Source organism: Crassostrea angulata, chromosome 9 (genome assembly GCF_025612915.1).
Source record: "Crassostrea angulata isolate pt1a10 chromosome 9, ASM2561291v2, whole genome shotgun sequence".
Classification (NCBI taxonomy): Eukaryota; Metazoa; Mollusca; class Bivalvia; order Ostreida; family Ostreidae; genus Magallana; species Magallana angulata.
This window is the reverse complement of record NC_069119.1, coordinates 11,495,115-11,510,981: the sequence shown is the minus strand read 5'-3', so window position 1 is coordinate 11,510,981 and position 15,867 is coordinate 11,495,115. Positions and strand designations below refer to the sequence as shown.

Below are 15,867 nucleotides of genomic sequence, written 5' to 3'. Positions count from 1 at the left end.
ACATGTGCTTATGATATTACCAAAGCTCAAGTATTAAACTGCCATAACACCGTTCTATGATGTCTGCATCAAAATGTGAGTGGACAATAATGTTGGTGATTCAAGATGTTGTATGATAATTTTTAATATTTACATCATAAGGTAACATATGTTATGTGGAATGTTCATGCTGCCTATCAGTAATGATTTTTCTCTTGTTTATTTAGCCGTCCAGGATGGGTGTACCTCCATGAAGTCCTCAGTTTGGTGGAACATTACAAATCCCTGCTCAATCAACTAGATATTAAGTTAGAGGTATTATGAACTGTGTGCTCTATATCCAGTCCGTATATATTTGATAATCAATGTCATTAGGATTTAATCTTCAAGGCATGGGAAGCTTTATTCCTAATTGGTACGTGAATATAAAGTATAAAACTACAGAAGATAAGCTGGAAGTTTATAAACCTTTGTTTCTAAACTTATGATCTATGTATTGTGGTATTTTTGTATATATAATAATCATCTTAATATGTTGCAATCATTCTTTTTTTCTACAGATGAATCATTACTTAGAAAGAACTCTTCACACTGTTGAACTCCAAAAGGAAAAGTTGTTTGACCTTCAGTTAATAGAGTCACTTGGAAAAGTCTTCCCTGATGTAAGTTTTTAATTTAAAGGAATATATTGCTTGTGTTTGCATTTCTGACCCTCCGTATACAGTCTTAAATATATTACCATTAACTTTATAAGAATATAATAACCATGAGGTCAAGGACAAAAGTAAATTACTTCTATAAAGTTCAAGGTCATTCACCAAGTTCAAGGTCATTTGATAGTCTAAGATTGGTTTTTATACAGTGTTGCTAAATTTAGGTTAACACGTAAGATTTGCTTAATATATACATGTCTTCATTTAACTCAGCTACTTGATGCAGTCTTTATAATAATTAAAACATGCTGACAAAATCTTTGACCATTTTACAGGAAGTTCAGAGGTTAAGGATGTCAGGGGCATTTCCAGCCAGAAACTATTGTGTGACCCCTGCAGGACACTCCATAAAATCGGTCACTTTCTGCCCTCCCTCCCCAAAGAAATCCCTCCAGTCTCCCCGCAAAAATACTCTTCCCGACGGAACCAATCCATACAAGACACATGTACCGGTGAGATTTCATTTTGCAATTGTAAAATTCGTCAAATCTGATTTGATCTGTTTCTATTATTTACATGATCTGAACAATTAAGACTGAGATGAAGTGCTATAAGATTAGTTGAAATTTAATTTTATATATATTTTTTTTAAATGTACATTTAGCTGAAAATTGGAAATCTACAAAACAAGCAAATTGAACTCTTACGTTGTGATCAATTATTGAATGAAAATTCGTTGTGGATTAAGGGAGAGATTTATTGTTGTTGTTGTTTTAACACAGCACGATGACAGACATATGTCTCTACATAAACCGCTGACCCTCGGTGACCTTCAGAAATCAATAGCTAACGTGGCATCGGAACTTGCAGCAAGTATGTACTTCTCTTCTCCTATGAAAATTTTCAGTTTGCATTACATAATAATATTATGATTTCATAAAAATTGGAACATATTTATGTGGTTGTTTGATGAAATAAACCCACATTAATTTTATTCTGTGACTTTGAAAAATTGGTCAATGTTTGTGTGTGTAGGTGAATCAATATGGACCCAGAAATCAGACGGAGGGAAAGTGGCCCTGGCTCTGCACACCGATCTTCCACAAGAGGTATCTACATCCTTCAGTCATAAGTATATTGCTCTATTTAACTGTAAATAAATTCTGCAGTTTTATTTCAGTTGCTGAAATGAACTGTGAAATAAAGTATTGATATTTTCATTTTTTTCTATTGAATTTTTTAGCAGCAAATACCGTATATCTGGTTTTTTTCGCGTGTCACAAAATTTGCGAAAAATGGGAAAAATATGTAGCATTTTTTTTATTTCCGTTAGTCATTTTTTGTGATTTTAAAAGTGTCCTACAGAAAATGATACAGAATATAATTTCTGCGTATTCAATATTTTGCGATTTAAAAGAGTTTGACGTGAAAAAAGCAAAAAATTAGATCATTGCGAAAATTACCAGATATACGGTATGGCAACATACCGAATAAAATTGCATACTGCTGAAAAATCCATAATTGATATGATACAATATGGGGGGTGATGAAGGCTATATGGCTGTTATTGGTGTTGATTCTACATTCCAGCTAAAACACACACCCTCACCCCCAGCCTCTCAACAAGTGACCCCTCGGTCATCAATCAGCTCACTACCTCCAAAGAAAGAGAGGAAGACCCCCAGGATACAGGTTAGTGTCCGATTTAATCAAGCACAGTTAAAAATAATTGTGTACAGTTACATACGTAAGATTTTGATTCATTTTGAATCTGCCCAGACATTTTTGTGTTTTATAAACACTTGATTCGAAGTATAGCCTTGTTGTAAATTGAGCTATATTGACAATGAGGGCCAATGTTTGGCAAAATAAAACAAGTACAAGCTAGGGTATACAGTTCCTTATTTTTATTTAGAGTCAGGGGTAGAAAGTAAAGTAGCTAAACTGTTCAAACCAGTTTATTGCAAATTAACCACATGTTGCATTGTATTTTCAAAATTAATAAAATCTGTTGAAATGGTTTCCAGGAAGAGCCAGTGCTGAAGTTGACAGGTCGTGAGGCTGTGGAATATTTTGCCAAATGCCACCACATTGGTAAAATCCAGTCCATCTACTTCAACATCGCTGAGACAAGACATTTCCGACCTTATGACCTCATATCTGTGCACAAAAATAAAGTAAGATATTTGATAGCAAAGTGATACGAATATGTCAAGTATTTATTGTGTTGAAAGTTGGGATTTATTTTATTTAGATTAATGGTGAGTTTAGAATATAGAAAAGTTATTTGCCCGTCGACTTTGGAAATTTAAAAAAAAAAAAATTTAACCCTCTTATTCTTCAACTAAAGTTCAATAAATGTGTATTTGATATTCACTATTGACAAATGTTTTGTTAATGACTTCCCTTAGTCATGCAATACCTTATACTAGTTAGTATGGCATTCATGTCATAATGACACAACTGGTTTTCTGTTTCCAATTTTTTATGATATTTAATTCCAGGCTAATCCGGAGCATTATGTGTTTTCTACATTCGGAGTACTCCATGTGTTTCCGGATCGTCCAGCAGAGAGCCAGAGTTTATCCGAGTGGCAGAGAGAGGCCGTTCTTTGGAAGGCTGTGTCCTCAATCCCATTCTTCAAAAATTTCCTTGTCAGGAAACTGTTTTACAGGTCAGTAGCTAAAAGTCCTCATTTTGGCAATTGTTTTAACTCCAGCTACTGGTATTATTATTTACCAATGAAGTTGTAACTCTGCCTTTACAAAATATAAGGTATTGTTAAACATATCAAAACAAACATGTTTTAGGAGGAAGTAGAATTACCAAAAACTGTCCAATTTAATCATTGTCCAGATGATTGTAATTGAAGATTACATTCAGAATGGACAGTGAAAATGACATGTTTCCAAGTCTTAGACAGGTTTTGCTAAAAACTTGTTTAATATAAGTTATAGTCAGTAAATATTCAGTGAAAAGTTTCTGTCCTAGTAATATAAAATCCATTTGTACACATGAATTTCCTGATGGCAAATAATCCAAATGTCTGTCCTAGTTAAGTAATGACCCATTGTATACATTAATTCCAGATGGCGATACAACAAGCTTCATCTGGATTTCTCCAGAAGACATGAGGAACTCGGATGCAACTTACTCCAGGCTGTTCCTATCTTTGGTGCAGCTCTTCTGCAAGTTTCCAGGTAAGAACAAAGAGCATTTAGAAGTCTTGGCTAGTATGGGGTTCAGTTTTAATGAACCAAATGAATTCACCAACATATCCATTTAGTACTGAATTGGAGATATTGATATGATATCATTCGATCGTTTTGAAACTATTATTGTCACAGTTATGATAATTACGGTTTGATTATTGTGTTTGTTGAAGTTTTCTTTGCTGTTATTTTGTTACAGCTCTATAGTAAATAATGATATATACTTTATGATACATTATATACATTAACACTGTATGTTGCAGACTCCTAAAAGAACTGATCACCGTCAAGTTCCTGCCATTTGAAACAGAGTAAGTTTGCATAAATTGAATAAAAATTTCTTTTTGTCTTTATTTAACAGACATGTATATATTTTAATATAATAGCATAAAAAACTCCTCAGAAAACATCATCTAGTATTCTGATATGAATGTTGAAGTATCATGTCTCTATGTAAACATGTGTATTGTTGAAGTTTTGTAATTATTTGTCTAAATGTATAATTTTTTTGCCTTCAGTAAAACATACCAGTTATTGGATTTTGAAAACAGTGCAAACTATAAAAACATTCAAGCAGAAAAAATTCTGGATCGTTTCTTTGGGTAAGGACATGCAAGGCTTCCTACAATTTTTCAGTTTTGTTGGAAAAAATTAAAAGCATTTTACCATCCAAATATTGCTTTGTTTAATTATTGTTACATTTTATATGCAAATTGTGTATCATTAGAAATTTTTAGGTGAGAATAAGCTTTTAGTATGTGCTGTATTTGTGAAGCCATTAATAACTGATTAAGACTTGACTTTCGGTAGGTTCTGTAAGATGGTGGTGGAGGTGACTGCTGAGGAATCCTTCAAGAAACTCCGCCATTGTGAAGAGCAGGTCAAGAAGAAGACAGTGTTGTAAGTCAAAGAAAGTTCCACTGGTGACTACATTTAATACAGTTGTATAGAAATTAGTTTCATTTTTCATTTTCTAAGATACTGTGGAGTCATTACATGTAAAATTCGTGGTGGCTCAATTTTCAAGGTATTTGCATGTGGGTAAGCCCTCCCCCACAAATTTACATCTCAGACAAAAACAAATTTGGAAAGTGTTTGTTTTTTTTACTGAAACTGAAAACCAACCCATCAATGAGATTTACGTCCCAATGACTGAGTAGAAGAAAACCCACAATCCATGAAAATATTGACACCCCCCCCCCCCAATTTAAATGATTCCACAGTATGCACAAGCAGCAAATAGACTGCATGGCTTACCAAGGGAAGAAATATGGATTACTGGAAAGTATCAAATTTTATTTTTGTACAATAAGAATTAACTAAGAGCCATTTTCCCTATATCATTACAGTTCTAAAGACTCTTTGCACCTCCAAAAGCTGAAGAAGGAAACCAGGGAATATAATTTGAGGAAAGCCAAGAGCGAAACAGGGTAACTAAACTAATGATTTTTTAAGAGAAAACAGGAGAGGAATGTGTTGCCCAAAAATTTATTAAATCTTGATATTTTCAATAAAGTTTACAATAAATCATATATGGCATTAATGCGTTTTCAGGAAATTATTTCATGTAACTTTCTTTGAAATTTTCAGTCGCCTTGGTAACTTTGTGAAGCTAGTCGATCAGCTGATTGTGGAACACATGTTTCATGTGTCTAAGACACAGGTCATCACCTTTGTTGAGAGTGTGCTTAGCAACCAGAAAGACTCCAGAGAGGGCCTGTTCCGAGCAAATCTTGTCTTTACCAAACAAGGTACTGGTTAGATTAACTGTAAATGAATCAATATTTTTTTTTAGTAGAGTCAATGTATGTTTATTTTATTTCAACAGACAGAGTGTATTTGTCTCAATGTTTGATTATCCATCATTCTTTACATTACATACGGTAGTCAATGTAAGACCTTCTTTTTAAGTTAAATTGCCATTCCTTCTAACTCTACCCCTATCCATTATACTGTAGATTGTAAATTGTTTCCTTTACAATGTTCATCTGTAATTCAATACATACTTTATGGGTATTTTCTCAAAATTTAGCAGTGAACAAAGAGAGCATGAACAATTCAGAGAATGGGGATTTTTTCTATTTTTAGAAGTCCTGGGTATTTTCCCAAGCAAAGAGAGGTTTACCAATGTTTTGATGAGCACACTGAAAGGAATTCCCACAGTGCTTTGCTCCAAGGCTATTCCAATGGACGGGTCTGGGTCTGACCATGATAGTGAGGATACAGAGACCTCACCCCCCAAATCTGAGGCCGCAAAATCCACTGCTGAACTCAGGTAAGTTTTGCTGAGTTGCTAAAAAGATTTAATGTTCATAGCAACATATTGAGCTGAAACGCCCAGCACTCAAGGAGCTGAAAGAGAGGAATTGATTAAAATCCAGTTATTCTTTGAACCAATTTATATATTTTGATGTAGTACAATAAATGACGATGACAAACATTTAAGTGATTTCTGTAGAATGCCAGCTGCAATTTCTCTTTTATCAATTTTTTATTCACAAGATTATAACGTAACAGTCAAACTTTGATATCTCGAACTAGTTGGGACTGTTTTAAAACTTCGAGATATCCGAGCATTTGATATATTAATGGCAAAATACTAAAAAGTAAGTGGATTGGACTTACAAATCACTTTCATTATCAAATGTGATCAAGCCATCAATGTTTGAGATATCCAAGTTCAACTGTACTTTAATAAAATTTTTACTCTAAGTGCAGGATTTATCTTGAAGTTCCTTTTCCTTTTCTTTGTTTCTAGTAGCAATCTCACTGGGCGCAGGAAGAGTACAGCGGCCACCAACCCGAGCTCATCCAAACAGGATCAGCTGACCCCCCTGGGGGAGGTGGACAAGCCCTTCAGTTCAGTGGAGGTCACTGAGACAGAGCAGGGAGAGGAGGAGTCACAGGCTGGGGGTGTGAGCCGATCGCTGGCCGGGGAGGAGATGATCCCAGTACCTGATATATTCAGACAAGGTCAGAAAACTAATAGAAAATATGGTTAGTAGATAGATCGAGCAAAAAATTTTTCCGATCAACAAATACTTTAGATTTTTCATTGTTAGGATGGGAATTAATATTTTGGTAAATTTTGGTAAACTCCTGGTGGAAATTAATAAGCTTTTATTCCAGTGCCAGACATACTTAGACAAAGATAGCACCGTAATACAATTTAGTTGGGTTGTTACTGTATATAGTTACATGTAAAGGATCTTTAAATCTTTTGTAGCTCAGCTGAATTTTTGTTGCTGATTTCATATTTAAATTCCATCTTGGAGCACTCAAAGATTTTTTTCATAATATCTAATATAAGAATAGAAAAATGTACTGTAGATTCCTTATTTTATGCGAGTATTGTAATTAATTCCGGGATATTAATTCCTTGCTTTTAATTAGGAATCTACATTATATACGTGTATGCAAAGTAATGGTAAGATCAGATGACAAGTTATTTTTGTTCTTTCTTTTGTAGCCACAGCTACAAAGGATGAGGATGAGCTGGGAATTGCGACCCCTGACCTCGTGATCCAGGGTGACGACCCCCTGGTGGTTTATGGGGAGGGATTCATGGGACAGTACAGTCCCCTCTCTCGGGCCAACCTGGAGGAGAAACTTAAAATGGAGTATGTATCAAAACATTTCTCATAAGGTCCAAACTTCTCTATCATGCATTTACTTTTCTTGAATTGGACTAACTGTTGAATTGTTACTTTTTACATCATTTATTAATGTAGCTGTACCAAGTTTAAATTTTTAGAAGGAAACTTAGATTGTTGCAATATCTATTTGTTTTTCTCAAACATTGCACACAAGGGTTATGCATTATTCATTTGTAATGAACAAATTTTTGGCTCGCCATGAAAAATAAAATTTAAAGGTCAGCGATAAATTTCATTTCTGACATTTTTTGGAATTTTCTTTATAGCTCTGTGTACAAAAATGCCCTGAATGAGGTAGAAAAGATCTTGAATACTGCCCTGGATGAGATTGACACTTACTGTGATATGAACAATTGGCTGGTAGATATATTTAAATTCTGTTTGAAATGGACCAGTGACTCCCCAAAGGAATACAGAGGAGCACCAGCTTTTACCATTGAGGTGTGTTGGTTTTATCAAATAGCAACTTGTATTCTCTCACTCTCTCTCTCACAATCTCTCAATTATATTTATAATTCTCTTTATAATATTTTATATTTAATAGCAAAGATTGATTGAAGTTAGACAGTGGCAAGAGAAAGTGCGAAACTTTGACAAGAACTTCATCACAGATAACGGTATTTTCTTTGTGGATTGTTCCAACATCCACGACTATCTCATTCCACGCCTGTCTCAAATCATTCACGAAGTTCTCAAGTTTGTCTCCGATGAGGCTCGCAAGCTTGCCACCGAGTTCTGTGATGAAATGAAGGAAGTCCTTGAGGTATGATTGTCATGTGATTAAATGGCATAATTATATAAAATATCATTGGTCAGTGTATGATATAACATCCTAAGAGTCAAATACAGTGCCAGCTAGAAAGCAAACAAAAAGTTTATATAATATTTTTTATTTTGTTCAAATTCTCAACAGGTGAAATATTTATCATAAATTCAATAGATCCAATTTCAAAACCATTGTTATATAGATCAATGTGCCATGCATTTATTTTCTGGAAATCAAGCATGTACTGCTCTTTGTGATGGTAAAAATTTATGCTACACAGTTTATCAATCTAGGCCTTTTCTTGGCATTTTGTTCCACCATCTTGAACAAGGATTGATATCAAAATGTACATGTCTTAAAAGACTTGTGAAGAAATATCTTTTTCTTGCTCTTCATTAAATTTCTATTGAATGTGTTGCAGAATCTGAGAAAGAAGGACTCCAGTATGGCCGGCTTCGCTATTTTTGCCAAGAACTACACAACATATAAGAAGAATGGTCCCCAGTATCAACAGAGGGTGTCCTACATCAAGTCTCTGTATGAGGTACACAATTTGACCTGTTTAATATTCTCCCATTCAGAAATGGAACACTTCACAGTCATGTACTCTTGTAGGCTTAGAAATGGAACACTCTATCTGTTCGACATGATTTTACTCTTGTAGGCAGATATATGTGCATATAAATTTGATTCATAGGGTTATTGATAATGTAAGGGTGATTTTTATGTTGTATCAGTGACTTTGCAATGTATTCTTTATTTTTTTTTGTACAGACGTCCGAGGAGGAGAAATTTGACGAGGACGTGCAGGCGGCCTGGGAAGCATATCTCCTGCAGTTACAGGACGCATCGGAGTTTGTTAACACCCAGACCCCGCTAATGACTCAGAAACTGGAGGACAAATATCAGGTACATAGCAGATATCAGGGTTACTTCAGATATCAAATATCAAGATATCTAGTAAATGTGATAGGCTCAAAATATATTCAGAATTTGTCCATACCAGACCTATTAAACCCTCTCTACAAAGTATCATCATAGTAAGACAATACTCAAACCCTTCTTATGATAAAAAAAAACTGGAAAACAAGTGTTAAGTATATTTACCACAGAAATTAATTATCTGATATCCTGAAGATATCTGTTGGATAATTTTATGAATGTGAGGCTTAAATTAAGCTATAAAATTAAGCTTTAAAAAGTACATGACTCATTAATCAATGTAATATACCATTACAAATTTAAAAGATCCCATATGTATCCTCTATAAATGATACGGTTCTAAAAATGTATTACATTTTGATACTCTTTCAGCAGCATCCTTTAATATAAATTTTTTTCATGATGGATATTAACTTGAAATTTGATTCTTACAAATGCATTATCTACATGTATTTTGTCCTTATACTCCCATCTCCTTCCTTTATCCTTTTCATGATTAATATTCTCTCTGCTGCAAATTATGAAACTCGGCCATGTAATCCTCTGCTTTATTTTCATATGATATTTATATTCTAGTATATATAACCTTGCACAACTCTAAAGCCCACCATGTGTTGTTATGTTTTTTATCATCAGGGAGAAAAATGCTGACTATTTATACTGTAATTCTGATTTTGTCATCTTAAAAGAATGGTAATATAATCACTTAATTGTTGTAAACTTATAAGGATAAATTTTGAATAATTATGTAACTGAATATGGGCATGATATTCATTGTCACATGACACAAAGAAAACTGCTTTCACCAGTTGATTTTTAACGACACTTTATACTGTATAATTACCTTGTGAATTTAAGCATGTCACATACTCTAGTGTAAAAAAAACAAAACATTATTTTAAAAACCTGTGTTTTCCAACTATGATGTCACTCAGTTACATTAAAGTTAAGAGTTACTTCCTTTATAATATTAAGTTGACTATAATTTTAACTTTATCTTTCAACCTTTATTTTTAACTTAAGACATGCAAAATTGGTGTTTTGGTAAATATTTTACATGTTTTTAGTAAAAAAAAAAAAAAAAATCTGAAAATATTTTTCCTTCCAACTTTTGAAGTGTTTTTACAGTAGACATTCTCTGGATAGAAAATCCTATCTTCTGGTTAAGGTTTAGCATTAAATGTTTGGTAATCTTTCCATTCCTTTGTTTCTGGACCTTTGATTAGTTTACCCTATGTAGTATTGAAAACATTCATTTCATATGATCCCTTACAAATTAAGATTAATAAGTGATTTCACTGAAGTATTTTCTAAATCTCCTTATAGCTTAGTGCACTGGTGCTTTATCGATATATATCATTCTGACTCTTTTTAAATATATTGAATGCAAATGTTCAATGTTGAAACTATTGCAATTCTTTAGTGTTTATGCAAAAATTTATAGCTACAAAATGTGTAGCCTTATTTGTATACATGTATTTAAGTTACATTGTATTACATTATATATAATTGTCACTAATTAATTTTGAGAATTTTTGTTATTTTTTGGTACACATGCACTTACTATCTTAGCCTCTCTTTCACTCTCACAGCGTATGGCGAAAGCCAAAACCTTCAAGCAGAAATTAGATGCACTTAAAAACCCCAGCCTCTATATGGTACACCCTGTGTGCTGTGTGCTCTGTGTGGGTGCTGTGTGCAATATGTGTGCTGGTGTGGCACGGTGCTGTGTGCATGCAAATGTGTTGGCATCTTTTTTGTTGGTGATAGTGTGTATTTGGTGGTCAAAAGAATGATTAATTCATACATCTGGTGTTGTTTTTTAATTAAAGTTAGTTATTATAAAAATAATTATTAATATACATGTATATAGGATCATATAAATATAGTTAAATTTTGTGGGAAATTGTCATATGTATTCAGGACAATGAATTTTGAGACTAATATTTCTTAAAGTAGATATTAAATGTATGGCAGTTTTATCGTCATACTAATTTATACTATACATGTTTTAAAATTAGCATCCTAAAAATTTAAAGCATCAAATTATTTATCTTTTAAAATCAACTGATTAGTTTAATCATAAAACAGTGAATTTGGACTTTTCCTTATATGTGGATTAAATTTTGTTGAAATTGTATAATATATAATGAACAATAAGATTATCATAGTAAAATATGATATTACTAATAAATTAAGTTATATGTTTACAGTATTCAATATATGATATAATATATATTCCAAGTTTACCCAATAAATGTATGATTTTCTGTTTGAATGTGTACTTATATGTAGCTACACAACAAGTACCCAATAACATAATTATGTTGATTTTCAAATTACTAACAAGTGCTTTTTTTCTTGCTAACATGTCATAACATCCTATAATAGTTTATTTTTATTTTCTATTTTCACTTCTGTTTACAAGCAAGTAAAAGTAAGACATGTATATCATAGATAATTAATAACTCTTTGATTAATAATAATCAGTAACTCAATGACCTAACTTTGAACAGAAACTTGAGAAGGAGGCGCTGGAATTGGCTGAGATGGCCACCACCAAACAGTTTCTGGACCCCACCCAGAACCCCACCAAGATACTCATCGAGATGCGCAGGGTGAGATATTTTACTGTAAAAGTTGTCATTTACGCCTGTAGTTAAGTACGCGTTCTCTATAGTCAAATAATATGCATGGGTATTAAATATGCAGAAACGTGAGTTACTTCTCTGCATGATAATAGGATTTTTTTTACCATACGCGTGGGGGTATTTTGTGCGGTTTTCAGTTTACAGCATAACTAGTGTAAATTTCCCCAACACATAAATTACCACTTTAATACCAGTAAAACAGTCCTTATCAATGCAATCTATCTAATTTCTCTGCTAATCTTTTTTTTCTGTAAGCAAAAAATCTTGCCATTTATATTTTTTGTGTGTGGCCACACCTAGAGCTGAAAAAAAAAATGCATTAAGCCTTGTCAAATTGTTTTTTTTTTCCATTTTAAATATAGAAGCTTGAAATAAATTTTATAAATATTTATTATAAATATAAGTATAAAATTGACCTCCCACTGAACATTTTACACATGCTGTCTCAGATTTTAAGTTGAACTCTCGCACTGTTTTAAAACTCCAGTTAAACTTTGAAAATAAATTTGTTTTTCTTACGATGGTTTTAGATCAGAGACCGATTTTACGAGGTGGAGCATGGACTTCAAGATGCCAGCAAGTGGAGAGATGCGATATGTGGAGAGCCCTATGATCTCGAGTTTCTGAGCGAGATAAGCACAAAAATGGACGTCAGACAAGAACTGTGGAAATACGTAGAGGTCTCCATGCATGCCATCAAGGATTGTAAAGGGATGCTGTTTAAAAAGGTATGAGCTCACATTTCAGCAAGAGCCAGGCACAAACTGTTCCAAATATAGGTTTGGAACACTGTGGCCAGCTTTGAGAATTATTCTATACATTGATGATCATATTTCTTAAAATCATATCCAGAGAGCTAGACAATTTCATTTATTTATACATAAAAAAGATTCATTCTATTGGTAAATGTGTTTCAAAAATAACACTGACAATCTTTATATTTTGCAACTGAATTTTACATACAAACTTCAGTAAAGGGGCAATTTTCACTTGCTTTGGAGTGCATCAAACAAAGTTATATTTCTTGTCAACCTGAATGTGTGATTGACTTATATTTTTGTTTTGTATTAGATGAATATTCGTAAGGTTCTAGAGAAAGTGATTGAGTGGCAAGCAGCGGCCGGTCAGCTTAAGCCATACCTACCCCCCGGAGACCAGGTCCTCAGCTACTGGTTCACATGTCTTGGTGAATTCAAGAAAGACCTGCCCATTCTCCACAAACTAGCCAATGATGCTCTCAAGGTAAGGAAAAACCATAAGCTTTAATGATCTACACGATTGTATAATATATTTTGTGTAATGGTACAAGTTGGATTTGTGCCAGTGGGAACAGTAATTTCATATTAAGGATACAGCAACACTTGAACAAAAATCTATTAATTACTCAGAGATAGATGTTTTTTTCACAAATGATATCATTCTGTGTTAAAGATGCTAGATATTTTTTTTAACAAGAAATTCATCACAAAACATATTTTTGAAACATTAGTTTGGACTTTGTGCCATTACCTAATTTCAACATAACATTGACCCACTTACAGGAACGTCACTGGAAAGCCATCTTCGTTGGAATGAATGAACCCTTTGACCCCAACCGAGAGTTCACAGTGTCTGACCTTTTGGCCTATGACCTTGAACAGCACAGCGAGCTGATCCATCAAGTCTATCTCGGCGCCATTGCCGAGTACGATCTCGAACTCCGCATCAATCAGATCAGCAAGTTCTGGGAGGAGCAGGAGTTTAAGCTGGCCAAGCATATACCAGACAGTGTCATCACCAGTAAAGGTGAGATTGATGCAAGTTTCCTCCCCTATTCCCCACTTCCTCCCCCCTTTGCAAAGCAGGATTACTGTAATTATCCCCCCTTTCCCTCCCTTTGCAAGGGAAGATAATGCAACTCCAAAACAATGCAGATTTTTTTTTCTAAAAGCATGTATCTTGTAGTATGAAATTACAATGTGTATTTATGTAGATTCTTCAACAGTAAATTACTGTAGATATTCATTAACAGAAATAGTATATATATATTTGGAATACTAGAGGACTTTTATATTCTAGTGTAGACATACAGAAATATGCTTGCATTGATTGAGTCTGCAAATGTATATTTAATATGTAAATATTCTATTACAGTACTGTTGTTTCATCATTATTCATTGAACACCAGTTTTTTATGAACTGTTATGTATGATTAGCTGATCAATCTTTAAAAGGGCAGTTTGTATTATCAAAGCAATTTTCTACAAGCTTACATATCCTCGAAACTGTTTAATTTGCCAAATCCATGAAAAATTGATATCCTTGAATATTGATGAAACCATATTATCAATTAGAAGGAATTTTATCCTGTTCTAATACATGGAAACTTGAACTAATATGTACTAGCTCAAAGCTTTAAAGATGAACTTATTTAGTTGCATATTCAGATCATCTTAGCTACCTAGCAATTTTTATACCTTTAATAGAATTCCTTTTAGAGTAAGCCTTTATAACCATGCATGTATTTTTTACCTGGACTAGAGATTTAACAGTCTATACTTTAAATCAGCAGATAATAATGTTACAGTAATGTTTCTCTGTAATGCTATATATAACATCCTTTGTGAGTTTTTCTCTCTCCTTTAATCCTGTTGTTTCATGCAGAACAAGTCGAGAAGCATGTGCTTCAGGAAGCTGAGAATGGTAATCACTCATGTGTGACAGTGTCATTCAAGTGTGTCCACCCCTTCCTAACCTGTATTCAAGTTGTTTTCAACCAATTTTTCTACCCTACTTGCTTGAATTCACAGAGTGTGCTCTTAATAACAAAACAAACAATTCTAATGTTATTCCCCTCTTTGAAAAAACAAATGCTTGATTTAAAGATGAACAGAATGTCACTGTTGTGGGCCTGATTGTCTTTGATGTAGTAATTTTAATTAATGTGATATGTTGCATCTGCTTTCCTATCGACGTCAGCATTGTTGATTAAGGGATCTGTATTGTCTTGTCCATTTTTTAATCTTTATTAATCTCCTGAATACAAAGAGCTATCTATTGATACATCAAAAACATTAGAAACTAAAGTTTGGAGAAAAAATAGAATATGGACTCAACAGTTTTCAGAGCTGTTAGATTTTATTTTTCTTACACCATAATTGCATAAATTGAAGCATTCAGAGTAATTAAAGTTTCTTACCTACAAATGGAGATAACTGTCAAAAATTCTTTTGATAATTTCTATTGAATTAAAAAACTATGAACGACTGTATGCTGATGCGTTGTTAATTTCCTTAAGTATTAAGTAGAATGCTGTCAAAGAAATTTAACTGCCATCACTGTTCTCTAGTCTATAACCTCTTTCTGTCAATATTTTATTAATTATAAACTCTCTTGAACAGAAGTCGATGAAAATTTAATTTGAATTTCAGACATGCTTTTTGATGAGGAAACATATGAGCTTTCAGAGGAAGATCTGTTCTTTGATAACAATAGTTTTTGTAAGCTAACATAATGTTGAGTGAAGATTATTTTTTTCAATTCATCTTTGTTTTCTGTGGTTAATTCTTTTTTTTCCATTCAATCCTTATATTTTCAATTTTAGTTTTTTCTATTTACTCTTTGTAATATTCTCTCTTGCCATATACGGTGTAGTACATGTAGTATTTTTTCTGTATATTTCTTTTATGAGTGCTTCTGAAATTGAATTCATCTTTAAATTGTAGTATCTTTATTTTGTTGTTATTTACTAAATTTGAAAATGATTCACTGTTTAGTTGCCTACTAGTTTGATACAATATTACTAATCCATTGTTTCAAACATTAAGATGATGCCCATAACTTAAATCACACTAAAGCAAAAGTATTTATGAGTAATGTTTAGTTTTGCTGCATCTTATCAAATTCTGCCACAAATATAAAAAAAAGGGGGAAATCTGAAACCATTAAGGAAAATTGGAGTTTTCCTGTTTTCAAAAATAGCAGTAAAGGAAAAAAAGAAACTTGCCTCATGGAATATGTTTTGTTATG

The 15,867-nt window shown here is 33.1% G+C and overlaps 1 protein-coding gene across 11 annotated transcripts in view; it reads left to right on the top strand.

Moving 5' to 3' along the window:
* Positions 1-1,416: 1,416 nt before the first annotated feature.
* Positions 1,417-15,867, top strand: part of LOC128162419 (dynein heavy chain domain-containing protein 1-like) — a 66,455-nt gene continuing 52,004 nt past the window's right edge. For 7 of the 11 annotated variants that reach the window (XM_052825621.1, XM_052825618.1, XM_052825620.1 and 4 more), the window contains exons 1-24: positions 1,417-1,505; positions 1,668-1,741; positions 2,223-2,324; positions 2,660-2,809; positions 3,137-3,306; positions 3,722-3,832; positions 4,108-4,155; positions 4,363-4,446; positions 4,655-4,744; positions 5,194-5,274; positions 5,435-5,595; positions 5,933-6,119; positions 6,603-6,817; positions 7,314-7,464; positions 7,767-7,941; positions 8,045-8,263; positions 8,688-8,810; positions 9,041-9,175; positions 10,801-10,866; positions 11,725-11,826; positions 12,390-12,587; positions 12,931-13,101; positions 13,401-13,644; positions 14,503-14,541. In XM_052825621.1, coding sequence (XP_052681581.1) covers positions 1,430-1,505; positions 1,668-1,741; positions 2,223-2,324; positions 2,660-2,809; positions 3,137-3,306; positions 3,722-3,832; positions 4,108-4,155; positions 4,363-4,446; positions 4,655-4,744; positions 5,194-5,274; positions 5,435-5,595; positions 5,933-6,119; positions 6,603-6,817; positions 7,314-7,464; positions 7,767-7,941; positions 8,045-8,263; positions 8,688-8,810; positions 9,041-9,175; positions 10,801-10,866; positions 11,725-11,826; positions 12,390-12,587; positions 12,931-13,101; positions 13,401-13,644; positions 14,503-14,541 — 3,172 coding nt within the window. In that variant the 5' untranslated portion in view covers positions 1,417-1,429. The remainder of the gene's footprint in view (positions 1,506-1,667; positions 1,742-2,222; positions 2,325-2,659; positions 2,810-3,136; positions 3,307-3,721; positions 3,833-4,107; positions 4,156-4,362; positions 4,447-4,654; positions 4,745-5,193; positions 5,275-5,434; positions 5,596-5,932; positions 6,120-6,602; positions 6,818-7,313; positions 7,465-7,766; positions 7,942-8,044; positions 8,264-8,687; positions 8,811-9,040; positions 9,176-10,800; positions 10,867-11,724; positions 11,827-12,389; positions 12,588-12,930; positions 13,102-13,400; positions 13,645-14,502; positions 14,542-15,867) is intronic. The other 4 variants (XM_052825617.1, XM_052825624.1, XM_052825623.1 and 1 more) reach the window with 4 other exon arrangements.